The following is a 12261-nucleotide window of genomic DNA, read 5'->3' as shown; positions in this document are numbered from 1 at the left end:
ACGGAGTCTGCAAAAGAACTCTCTGCGAATCGACGATGAACACGATGACTGTGGAAAGTACAGCTTTGGTGTGCTGATGACGAAGTTCGCAAGGCAATGACACTGCTGTACCTTCGTTGATAAAGCGAACGTGCAGGGGAACGAAGAGAGAGAGAAAAAAGGAGGCGTATAAGGGTTACCGTGGCGTAATTGTGCATCTCCAAAGCCCCCGAGTTCGCGCGTAGATGCATGATCACAAAGTTCAGGACCTGATGCGCAAAAAAAAGCCCTCCACTAGGTGCTCAGGGAACGAACTGGACTGGGTGATCTGATCTCGGGCCGGCCTAACTGCGGTGGGATCCAGGAGCCCACTCCCGCGTATGTGCGCCCTTCCTTTCGCGTCGACTGCAACGTGTGTGTGTGTGTGATGCCACGGTTGGAGGTATATGACGGTAATAAATATCTACACTCATCTTCCGCCGTTACGGCACCGCCATTGCCTGCAGCCCGGTAAGAACCGGTTTGTGGTTGTGGACGAAAGCCAAGACTTCAAGTCTCCCTGGACGAAAGCTGACTTGAGGCCTCCGGAGAAGAAGCGCGTGCAAGTCTCTCGTGGCGTCATGGGGTGAACCGGTGGCAGAGTGAAGGTGCCTGGAGAGAAGGTAGAACCAGACACCGCAGCACACATACGTGCCCGTGAGCTCTGGAGGAGCAACATTAGAGGGCGCAAGAACGCTCTGTTACGGCCAAGAACGTTTTGGAGCTTGGTTCCTGGTGGAGAAAATCGGAAAGAATTACATCAATCCCCTGTCGTGTCCGGTTCGCTTTTGTTTTGGTGAAGCAGAGTGGTCAACCGATGGTGGAGTGCGCATAGAAGTCACGCTTGGAACGAATGACCTCCACACCACCCGGGTTTCGACGTGTTGGTCGCTGGAGCTCAGTCGTTCCAATTTGTTAGCTGCGCAATGCCGGACGTTAGCATCAGAGTTCCCGCTGTACGGTCGATCGCTTACGGTATATTTGCTGCAGCAAAATGTCTTCTTGTACGCTAGCCTCGCGGGAAGAAATCGGCGTGTCGAACGACTAATTAGACCGGGGACAAAGAAGCGCTTGAGCGAGAATTTGGTCCAAGCAATGGACAACTTGAACGTCGGTGCTTAGTGTCATCGATTACTGGCTGCAGTTCTAGCAGTCATTAGCTCGCTTTCGCTCCATCATCTACGTCAACCGGGCTGGACAGAGTGTTGTGCTGGTGCCTTTGGTGCGCAACATCTCAGCAGGTCTAACGAGATCGCCACGAGATCTTATCCCAGTGGACGCTAATGGAGCACCTTGAGGAGGGTACACTGAAATGATCACCGATCACCGGCAGGTCGATTCGCGATGCCGCCGGGCAAAGTGGTAACCTTGGAACCTTGGAACCTTGGGGCAGAAGTGGCAGAAGAATCTGGCGCAAAACCACACGAAACGTTGGGTTTTCGTTCGTTTTGTGGCGCATCTTCGCTGCGCTTCTTCGATTACGTGCTGCGATGATCACGTCACATCGTGGTACCCTTCGCAGACTTGACTGTGAACGTGATAGGGGGCTTTTGCGGATGAACAATGCGCCGCAGGAATTCGTGCTATGGCGATAATTTTCGCTTGACAACGTTCGCCGATGTTTGTGGCGGAAAGTGGCGGAAAACCTGTTGAGACCCCTCCCCACTTGTGGAATGCAGCGGTGGCAGTGGAAAGGTAATTTTGTGAGCATTGCCGCTGTCAAGCTGGCTCATAATAACTGCATGTATGTTTTTGGAGTTAGTAAGGCGAGAAACGAAGTTAGTTCGAAATGCAAGGAATCGATAAGCTATCTTTTAATCCCACCTATCACACGTGTTTCACACAGTATCTTGATTTCATTCTAGTTTTATGCTCATTAAGAGCGTTTATTTCTCACATGATAAAATATAGTTAATTGCTGAAATTGTTTTTCTAAAAAAACAGATTTTGTTCTCAAATCGTACTACTTCCCCCCCATTTCTGTTGCATAGTGCAAACGATACCCCACACAAGCTGCGGTAGGCTTTATCGTGTGTGTATTCGCTCTACTGTTAGCTCAGCTGAATTGCACGAGGGCTAAAATAAAAAAAAACAGCCCACAACACGCATCCGCCAAGTAAAGTTGCGGATCAATTGGTGGATCTCGATGGATCTAATTTACCCTCCCAGCAACGCTGCTTCATTTCGCCAACCGTACAAACATCATTACTGCAATGCTCGATTTAGGATTCCACGCACCTTTCCACGCTGAAGATCCCTTTGCAGTCACTTTCACTCTCAATCCAGGCTATCATTAGTCACTAGGTATTAGCTTTTCGCATGGGCTGCTAATTATATCACCTCCCGGTGCGTATGTGCATCATCATCATCATCATTACTGCGGTATGTGGTGGAGACAGTTGTTCCGGCTGCAACTGCTATAAAGTGTCGATAGATGTAACGATCCGACCGACGGGAGATTTAAATATACTCCCAAGAATGCCGCCAATGACAATGACTCATGCACATGAACACGTGCCTAGATGTTCTTTAATCGTTCAACGTTTCATGCAATGTTTCGTTGTTTTACTTGTGCTCCACGTTTGTGATAGAATGATCGCAGCTTATCCACGCCGCTTCTCCAACTCGGAGGAGTATAACGCCACTAAAAACGTACGATCGTTTGCGTCTCGATCAGCAGAGGGTTACGCGCGATTGGAGATGACTCATATCCGGACTTTGTGAAACAGAAATAAAGCCCACAATCGGTGACACATGATGCCATACGATCGGCGGGTGTGCTAACAGTTCGCAACGCCTGGGAAAACGTGGAAATGACAGCGTTTTTAGGGGCGAAGAAAACCAACGGCGATAATGGCAAACAAATAATAATTTACCATTTTCACTCGCGCGCAGGCATCTGTGCCCTTACCGCCCATTTAACTACGCACGGTTGGGCAACATGAGATGAAAGGTGCCGAGGAAACAGGCGGTGGATGGGTCGCTTTCTCGTCTCCTCCTTTCGAAAGATTCCCCTGTTCTTCGCCGGAGGTTGACACGACGAACCGCGCGCGTAAAAGTGGCGTTAAATTTTATCGTTTCGTGTGTACGTATGGTGCCGGTTTTCCCATTTCGCCATATCGGGATTTTCGTTGGCGACAAGTTTGTTTACTTGCAGCCGTTCCACCGCGACGAATGTACGTGTTTATTAATGTGTTGCTGCTTGGTAGCCTCGTGAGCCTTTTTGCGACGTGTTTGCACGCAGATAGGAGCCAGCGATTGGCGAACCGGCAAGCGGATGGCAACTTTCGGATGTCTTCGATGGCTTCCAGAGTTGCGAGCTGTGTTGTGGCTCGTGAAGCGGAAAAATCGTACGATCGGAAACGATGCTGCGACGCAGGTTGATTTACATCCTGGTGTAACACACGTAACCAAGCACCATTTGATGTGAGCGTGGGGCGGAAAAGAGGGAAACCCTTTCCGGTCGTCATTTATCATCGGATAAACAAATATCGGAAATGCATTTTACCAGCGCATCGATTCGCATGACGGGGAAGCATGCAAAGGATGAAGGGGAAAGAAATATTGCACTCCCGAGCAAAACGGTGAGAATTTCTATTCGCCTTTACAATGCACACAATCGACGTTAAAATATTGTCCCTGCTGGACGATAAACTGCGTGATAATCATCTGCCCAAGCATGTTGTCGGTGCTGGCTGAGAAAATGATACCCTGATTAATTCCCTTTTATCCATTTTCTCATTCAATAAGCCTCTGTGAACGCAAATCTGGCGGCCAGCGTATTCGAATGCCAAGGTGCCTAAGTGCCGCGTAAATTTATTTATTTTTGAGCTGACCATCGCTTCGATTGATGTTTCTTGATGCACGCTAACGCCGATCGTGGTGTCATCACCACGCAAAGAAGATGATCGTGACCTTCATTGGACCTTGAGAGATTGAACGGCTGGTGCCTGCCGGGATCCATGATGATCTCATGGGGCGGGAAATATTAGCATTGATGAGGAAGCCTTCGGGTGCGAAGTAATTGATAGAACACGTTCGCCCTTTAAACTGATGAGGTAATACAACGCCACATGACGAGCGTGTTTTACAATTCCCGCGTTCCGATCGTTTCACGCTACATGCTCGATAAGAGTGGCACAAAAAAAATGGTACGTGTTTTGTACCGATTTTTAAACACCGATGTTATGCTAAGAAAACCCCTCTCTCCAAAGCCACTGCACGGCGCAGTGATCGCACGCTTCAGTGATGAATGAGATCAATCGAAGTGTGTATCCTCTAAAGGCCTCATAAGTGGGAAACCCAGAGGCAAAAGTAAAAGTCGCCATCGCAAAATATTTGGCGGTAAAACATTATCCAAACAATGGGTTTGCAATCTCGTTTGCGGGTGGATTATCTAACCGGCACCACCGTCTTGCGGTTAAATATTTAACAAACCATCGGGTCCAAAACCAACACACGCCGCTGCTTGGGAGGAGGCCATGCGAGTTCCACAAAACCCACTGCCAACGGTCGCGATAAGAGATCCGCCCTCAAAGTATGGCTAAGGGAGCAGGTGGGTGAGAGTAAAATTAAAGACCCCCGCTCGAGTCCGGAAAAATTTGTAATTTATAATTACGTTTGCGATGCCGCGCCATTAAACGGTTGTGTTTGTCGATGCAAGAGCAAAGTATAATACTTGGTGGGCTGAAGCGATACAAAAAGCCAAACCACACGGCCGATCCGCACCGTCGAACAATTTGAGTTTTTATCAGAGATAACCCCAGCGTCTTTGTCATAAAATCCAAAATCCACTTTTTAACGATACGAAACGTTGGAAGCCATGTGGGTCAAGGAAGGATAAAATCTTAATATTTGTTTGTAATGCAAGCACAATATCAATATCCAGAGTTCCAATGTATCATTGCCTTCGACCGCAATTCAGCACGTGTGTTAGTTGGGATGGGATTTTTTTTCCAACCAAAATTAGTTCAACGACATTTCGCGTGAATGGCACACAAGAAGCGATCCCACACTGCGAGTTCGTGCACTTGGAGGTGGGTTTTTATTTGATTTTGTGATTTTGCCTCCCGGCAAACAAGCAAGTTTGTGGTGAGAGTGAAACCTTAATTAACCAGCACTGCGCAGGTGGGATGCATTAACCACCTGCAGAGGAGAGAAAAATTGTGTGCCTACGTCACCTGATTAGCTTCACACACAAGGCGTTGCAGATGCATCTCCTGACTGGAGAGTGGAGTGTGAACGATGGAGGAGTGAGCCATAGTTTACCTAGAAAAAAACTGGCCTACCAAACTGCGGGAAAATGGCGATCATGATGCCCAAATGCGACCTCCAATTCAGGGGAACAATGCATTGCAAACCCAGAATTAGCTGTCGATGCTGCTCGACCATCTTCCTCGGCTTTGTTCATTTGCAGCGTAATTTCAAGTGTAAGCTATCTTTTTGAAATAATTTATTTAACCACGCAGTAACACTGAATCCGCATTCCCCAGCTGTTAGTAAAATAAAAAAGCCCACATTGTGAGTGAGAGGTGGCTAAACCCACGCCTCAACCGTGTCACCTCATTAATCTCTTGGCCCTTCCCTGGGGGCCGTCTTCACAGACTCGGCGGATCTTTTTACCTGATAAATCCGACAGTGAAGAAGCGTACACTAATTTTACGTGCAGTCACAAAACAATAGCCCCTCAAGCCCGGCGGGTTACGTTCATGACCCTATGCTCGGTGCCTCATAAGCCCGCAGCACATTGTTTCCCCGTGGTGGCATCGTGCGCCACCTGGCCACCGTGAAAGTGCATCCAGCACGGCTAGAAAAAGGTTGAAGCTGCAGCTCAAATTTGCTTCTATTTGTTTCGATTCCCATCCGGCGAACGAACCCTCCAAGCTGTGGGTGGGTAGCCCCTCACGTTCAGGTTGGATACACCCACCCACACACACACACACACACGCACACTGGGTGCAGGCCGAAAGCATCTGCTTCATTTGCAAGCCCGGTGTATGCGCAAACGTGCGCAATGAGCAATTAGTTTGTGTGCGAATAAATAATAGCCTGCAGCGGAGAGCAGGCACCATCGATCACGGTACGCATATGGGGGTAGGGTTTTCCCGAGGAGCCGAGTGCGGGGGAGCATAGACGCGTGTAAGTCTTCATGCATATGCACCAGGGTACTCGGTCGCGAAGCAACCAGAAGACCTTCAGCTGGCATATTTTTGCAGGTCAAAACCAGGCGTGTCAAAGTCAGCCAAACGAGTGCTTTGAGGGCGGAATAATATCTTTTTTCTTCTTGCTCACTCTCTCACTATGGTCGACCCATCAGTTCCTCTATGCATTAGAAACTGCACCCCAGATGAGGTGGGTTAGTGTTGCTACAGAATGCACGTCCCCCCTATCCGGAGGCTCAAAAGGGCTTCCAGGGCACGCCCGGCAGAGCACGCCACCATTAACAATGCGTCGTGCGTTTATTGCATTTTTACATGAGCCAACGATGGACGGCTTCTGCAAACATTGAAACCCATACGTACTTTTGCACCTTGATCTCAATTGGACTGTACGAAGATCGCTCCGATCGATTTTTTTTGCAATCCTCGCATCCGTGTTTCGATGATCTGAAGATAATGATTTTTTTTATCAACTCAAATGGACCGGTACGGTGTGGTATAATATACCGCATTATAGCGTGCATAACGACTCCATTTTTGCTTACAAATGCTCAAAGTCGAATTAAGAGGGTCGTTATGCACGGGTAGTAACATTTTTATTCTCGCGTAATGGATTAACGTTCGTTTCAACGACATTGACGACATGGACGATTGCAGAGTTAAAAATGAAGACATCAGTGAGGATAAGTTGGAAAAGTATTATAAAATATAGTGTGAAAAATAAATTGTGTCAATAAAATTGTTACAATTGCTTACAAATGAGAAAACAATTTTTTTTCAAAATTGTGGATATTTAATCTGGAGGGTCGTTATACTCACTAAAATACGGTAATATTGGCGTGTTTTTATCAGAAAAAATGTTGACCCCGTTTGACAAATGCGATTAAAACGCCTCTCAAAGCATTCTTATAAAGCATGAAGTAACCATCGAGTGGTTTCCACGGTTACCAGTAAAATGAACTCAAAGCAACTTTTACATTCAAATACCGGTGGTTCCGATTCCGACGCCATTACGCAATAAAATGTCCGACAATTAATCTAAAGATATGTTGCTTGGGACGAAACACCTGCGCACCTGCACTCCCGATTGCCGCGCTAAAAACAATGATCTACTGCTGCTCCAGCGTTATGTTGTTTCTAAACCTGCACCGGTTTGCTATCTTTCTCGCTCTCCCACATTCTGCACACTCCGTTCGATTACCAACATTTTATCCGTCTGATTAGAGCCTGGCCTCTAGTGCGGAGCGCAATCTCTAATCGACGTTTCCTCCGGCACACCGGTTCATGTCCATACCGCCGGAAGTCCTCCGATTGGGCCCGTTTATACCCCCAAGCAGCACGCTCAAGCGGAGGATCGAGAGGGCCAGGATGCAGAACTAGATTAGATACAATCCGGTGCATTTTCCACCTACTCGCTCGCGTTGCTCGTTACCGATCCAAGCGCCCCGGAATGGCGTGCAATGACCCACAACTAGCACCGTCCTGCGGCAAACTCCAAGCAAAGGTGTGCTCCAAGGTTCTCTAAGGAGATGCAATAGACGTCTTGGTGCAGCAGCAGCCACAGCACTCGAACGACGCCAATTGAAACGCGCTGTGGTGTACGTCAAATCAACTGCTTTCTGGGGCTGCACGGTGTTGCCACAGAAAGATTGCCTCGACCCGCGAGACGCGGGTACTCGGAAACCTGAGCACTAAAAATCGGACCACTTGCCTTTTTGCTTGCTTCTTTTCTACCTCACGCAATATGTGTGCCCCTCCTTACTCACTCTTACTTGGAAGGGGACGCAGTTGATGCTGTTCGGGGTGGTTTTTCTTTCTTGCTTCTATCGTTGTCTAATTCGACCTTCCGAAACCCATTCCAAATCAATCGTGATTGCCAATCTAGCCAACTACGCGCTCTCTTAACCCTTGGATGCCCAAAAACCTGGTGAGTGTGGTCAAACAAGCTGGGAAAATATACGCTTATTGTAGAGATGTGCCTGGGTGACAACAAAGTAGGCATGAAATCGGGTTCAAGTTGACATAAAAAAAATGGTCGCACCGGAATATTGTCACGCTTATTGTTGCAAATGTAACGTATCGCTTTTGAAAATAATGTTAAAGTCGTTTATATAGTATGTCTCACCGACGACACTTCGAAGACACTTCTTCCTTTTGTTCTTGGGTGTTGACGAAAAAGAGATCCACAGGACGCTCCGCTCTGGCTTTATACAGGGCGATTATCCTTTTTCGGGGTTTAGAGCTTAACCGCGAGCATTGAAACCTGTTCAGGTAGTGATAATGTGAGAGCATCAGAAATGTCGTTTGTAACGCCTTGTATGGTAAAAAAAAATTACTCGTCCAGCCTGGTAACGCATAATTTGTTGCCCTCCACAACTCCAATATTTCATGTGTTCTTAATTTCGATTTCGTCCTCAGATAACGAAACATCCGGACCACCATTACGAGAGCGCATCGGTAGAGGTAACAGCGAGAGCGGCGAGAGCTCTGAGACAAAGATAGTAGCGCTGACCGGCGTGTCGGCAGTCCCAAGACCGCTTCAACGCAGAAGTGAACGATTCATGCGCGTGTACGGTCATCCGGCCACCGTTTTTGTTGCCAGTGCCGTGCTGCCCTGATAAGTGGCTATCAATCGATCCCTCCGGGAGTGTGATTTGTTTCTTCTGTGTGGTCTGTGTGAACAGCTTCCAGTGGGTGAACGCTTTACCGGTGCGAAGAAATGTCGTCCAAGAGCAACAGCACGGCATCGAACGGTTCCACGGCCACGGCACCCGTGGCAGGAATGGCCAAGTACGAGCCCCGCATGTGCCACGTGGTGAAGCGAGCTGATTTTGACGGGTACGGGTTTAACCTGCACGCTGAGAAGGGTCGTCCTGGTCAGTACATCGGCAAGGTGGACGATGGATCACCGGCGGAAGCGGCAGGTTTGCGGCAGGGTGATCGCATAATCGAAGTCAACGGACAGAACATCACGACCGAAACGCACAAAAAGGTGGTCGAGTTGATCAAAGCCGTGCCGAACGAGACGCGCCTGTTGGTGATCGACCCGCGGGCTGACGCAAACGATCTGAAGCTGGCCCTGGCGAAGGCGGCCGCTGGAACGGTCGGGAACGGGGCGGCACCTAACAACAACAATAACAACAACAGCAACGGAACGAGCAATGGACACCATGAAAGCAACGGCAACGGCAACGGCACGCCAAACGGTGTGAGCAAGGAAAATGGTCAGCGAAAGGACTCGAAGGAAGGAAGCGCGAAGGTGGAGGACAAGCACAACAACAACAACAATAACAACCACCATCACAACCATAGCAATGGCAACGGAACGGCCGCCCCAGAGTCACCGGTGATGGAGAAGATCATAGATGACACGAAGAAGGTCCTTACTGTGACGGATGGGGCAGCGGTGGGCAAGATGGCGCTGAACGGCACGACCCCAGCCACCCCGAATGGTCTTCCAGCGACGGGGGAACAGAACAAAACGACAGCACCGGCCGAGGGCATGAAGCTTAACCTCTCGATGACGGCGGCGGAGATGCGGGCAAAGCTGGCCGCACGCAAAAAGTACGACCCCAAGAACGAGGTGTGCGATCTGCGCAAGAAGTACGACATCATACAGAAAATGTAAAATGGCGCATCGGACCCGGCACCAGTTTCGGACAGCTCGCATTTCCGCTTAGTTCCACCCACACTTCCCGAGGCACAGGCTTTTATCAAGATAGTGTAGTTTATCGCGTGCAAACCAGCGAGAAGGCCATCCCGTCATCCCTTTTTGCAGGCACGTCCGTCCGTAACGACGGATCACCGAACGCGTTGTCCCAGCAGATCCCGGGGGAGGCGATACGGGCAGAAAGTGAAAGCAGCTTATTTACGGCCGGATGTTCTGAGGTCGGAATCTCGTCGTCGAGCGGCGGGTTTCGGGGGCTGCCTTTCGGAAGTTGTTGCGATGCTGCTCCGGTCACCGGCGGCTTTACCATTAGCGGTAAACAACAAGGGGTTGATGTGGACACACACGGGGGTTTAACGGCTATTTATTCACAACTCCCACTCGCTCGCTCGGGACGAGTTTGTGCAACACTTTTACCGCCCTATTGCAACGTTTACATTTCTCACTTGACTGTTTGAGCAGCCGGGGGCTTATTTGTTTGGATACACACCGGTGGTTTAGGAAGTGTGCGGCAAAATAATAGTGCAACGATCAAACAAAACACGCCGTAGAAGTGTCCTAGGTGGAGCTTTTCTTGGGACAAACATTGTGTGTGCCTGTGAGTGTGATAATGTGTGTTTAGGGGATACTTGATAGAAAAAGGCGAAACGCCACAATTAAAGCAAGGCGATACCAACCGACGCTGGTTGATGATGCGTTCGGAAAAGATTAGCGATAGAGCGGATTGTTTTATGGGTTTCCGGAAAGAAGGGCCATCGCGCGAGAGGGCCTCCTGTTTGCTTATCGTCTCGTCTGGCAAGGTCGTGATTGATCGAGCTAAATTGTACCAGAAACGGGTGTTTATAAGGTTCCATTTTATGTTGTGATGAACCCAGCAAAGGGTGCGTGGTTACCCTGTACCCTTTCCTATTGACCTTTGAAGCTGTACCATAAAACGATTCACCTAGGCGTAAGGGCCAAAAGCCGTACATTGCAAGGCACTCGAGGGGAACCGTAGAAACATTGGCTGTTGAGGTGACCAATCGCGACGACATAAAGCCGGGGACAACTTGGTTTTGCAACGCAGTTTGTACTGTTGCTGTTGCTGCTATCACAACACGTCGTGTATCGCCTGATAACACCGGCACATAAATATCCACCTTCACACAACTATCAGCACGCCTTTATGATCGGATCGATAGATAAGCACAAAACGTTGATAACTCAGTTGCGGCGACAGGTGTGACCAGGAAAAATTAATTGATTTTCTGCTCTCGCACAAAACCGGTGAGCTCATTTTTTTCCCCTCACACACTTAACACATTCGCACTTATCGCGTCTGAGCGGCCAGTTGATTTGTTTGAGCGATAAGAGCACGAAAAATGAAAATTGCCTGGCGATCTCGAAGCGCTCCATCGAAATGAGGGAAACACTTTTTAGAGTTGTGCCTTTGTTTTGCCGTTCTGAAAAAAAAAATCATCCATACTTTTTGAAAGTATTCCATTGCTTCTTGTAGTACGCCATTACTAGCGTATTAGTTTAGTACTGTTGCAAAATTCAAATTCAATGTGCCGCTTCCTCGTTGTGTAGCATTTAATCACTCGCGTGTTGATCTACCATATAATGTCGTGAGAACTTAAGGTTGTATGAAAGAGATGAAAGTTAAAGAAGGAGTAAGATAAACAATCATAAAAATGCAAAAATTGTTTTAAAAATTTGCAGGAATCGAAACGCAAGAAAAAGAAACAGGTTACAGAGAGTAAGAAAGGATCAAATGGAATAAGTATGCGTGTGCCAAAATTTTCCGACTCGCCCCTCGTCCAGCACTCTGAATTGGTTGTAACTTTTTTTAATACTACGATCCTGTCGTAGCTTCTTAAGTTTTTGGTTTGTTAGTATGCATTTTTCTTTGCATTACGGAAGTTTACGTTTAGTTAGCGTTAGTTATTGCTAGTTTGTAGCCGTTTTGAAACGCCGGCACATTTGCCCTCAGACACTCGTAAGTGATGGTGAGGCGAAAACAACATGTAAATTCTAGTTTCACGTCTACACCATCCGTGTGAATTTGTAGATCAGAGTGTAAAGGAAACACTGAAGGAAATAGAAGCACCAGATACAGCTAGGATGCGGTTAAATACAACTAAATGCAGCAAGCGAAATCATAGAATATATAGACGAACGAATGAAAAGGAGATGAATTATAACGATATTTTGCACATATTGCAAAGCCAATGTAATAAGTAGAATAAAGTATTTATGAAATAAGCGAACTTCCGATTCATTACACTGCTTTTTGTGACATTGAATGAGAAATCAGAACTAGAAAGAAAAAAAGTTTCTAGAACCTTTTCTTCCATAAACATTCCACAGGTTACTGAATTTGAAATTAGTTGCAGTACTCTTTAAAGATACATAGTCTATTCTGAATGCCCGTTAATC

At 47.7% G+C, this 12261-nt stretch overlaps 1 protein-coding gene across 1 annotated transcript; it reads left to right on the top strand.

The window, feature by feature from the left end:
• The first annotated feature begins 8878 nt into the window (after positions 1-8878).
• Positions 8879-12207, top strand: LOC128721981 (Na(+)/H(+) exchange regulatory cofactor NHE-RF2). Its single transcript, XM_053815792.1, has one exon. It carries the CDS (start codon positions 8896-8898, stop codon positions 9802-9804), a length of 909 nt encoding a protein of 302 aa, XP_053671767.1. The 5' UTR covers positions 8879-8895; the 3' UTR covers positions 9805-12207.
• Positions 12208-12261: the final 54 nt, after the last annotated feature.

Source organism: Anopheles nili, chromosome 2 (assembly GCF_943737925.1).
Source record: "Anopheles nili chromosome 2, idAnoNiliSN_F5_01, whole genome shotgun sequence".
Taxonomy (NCBI): domain Eukaryota; kingdom Metazoa; phylum Arthropoda; class Insecta; order Diptera; family Culicidae; genus Anopheles; species Anopheles nili.
Note: the sequence above shows the minus strand (reverse complement) of the source record. Positions and strands in the feature narration are given on the sequence as shown.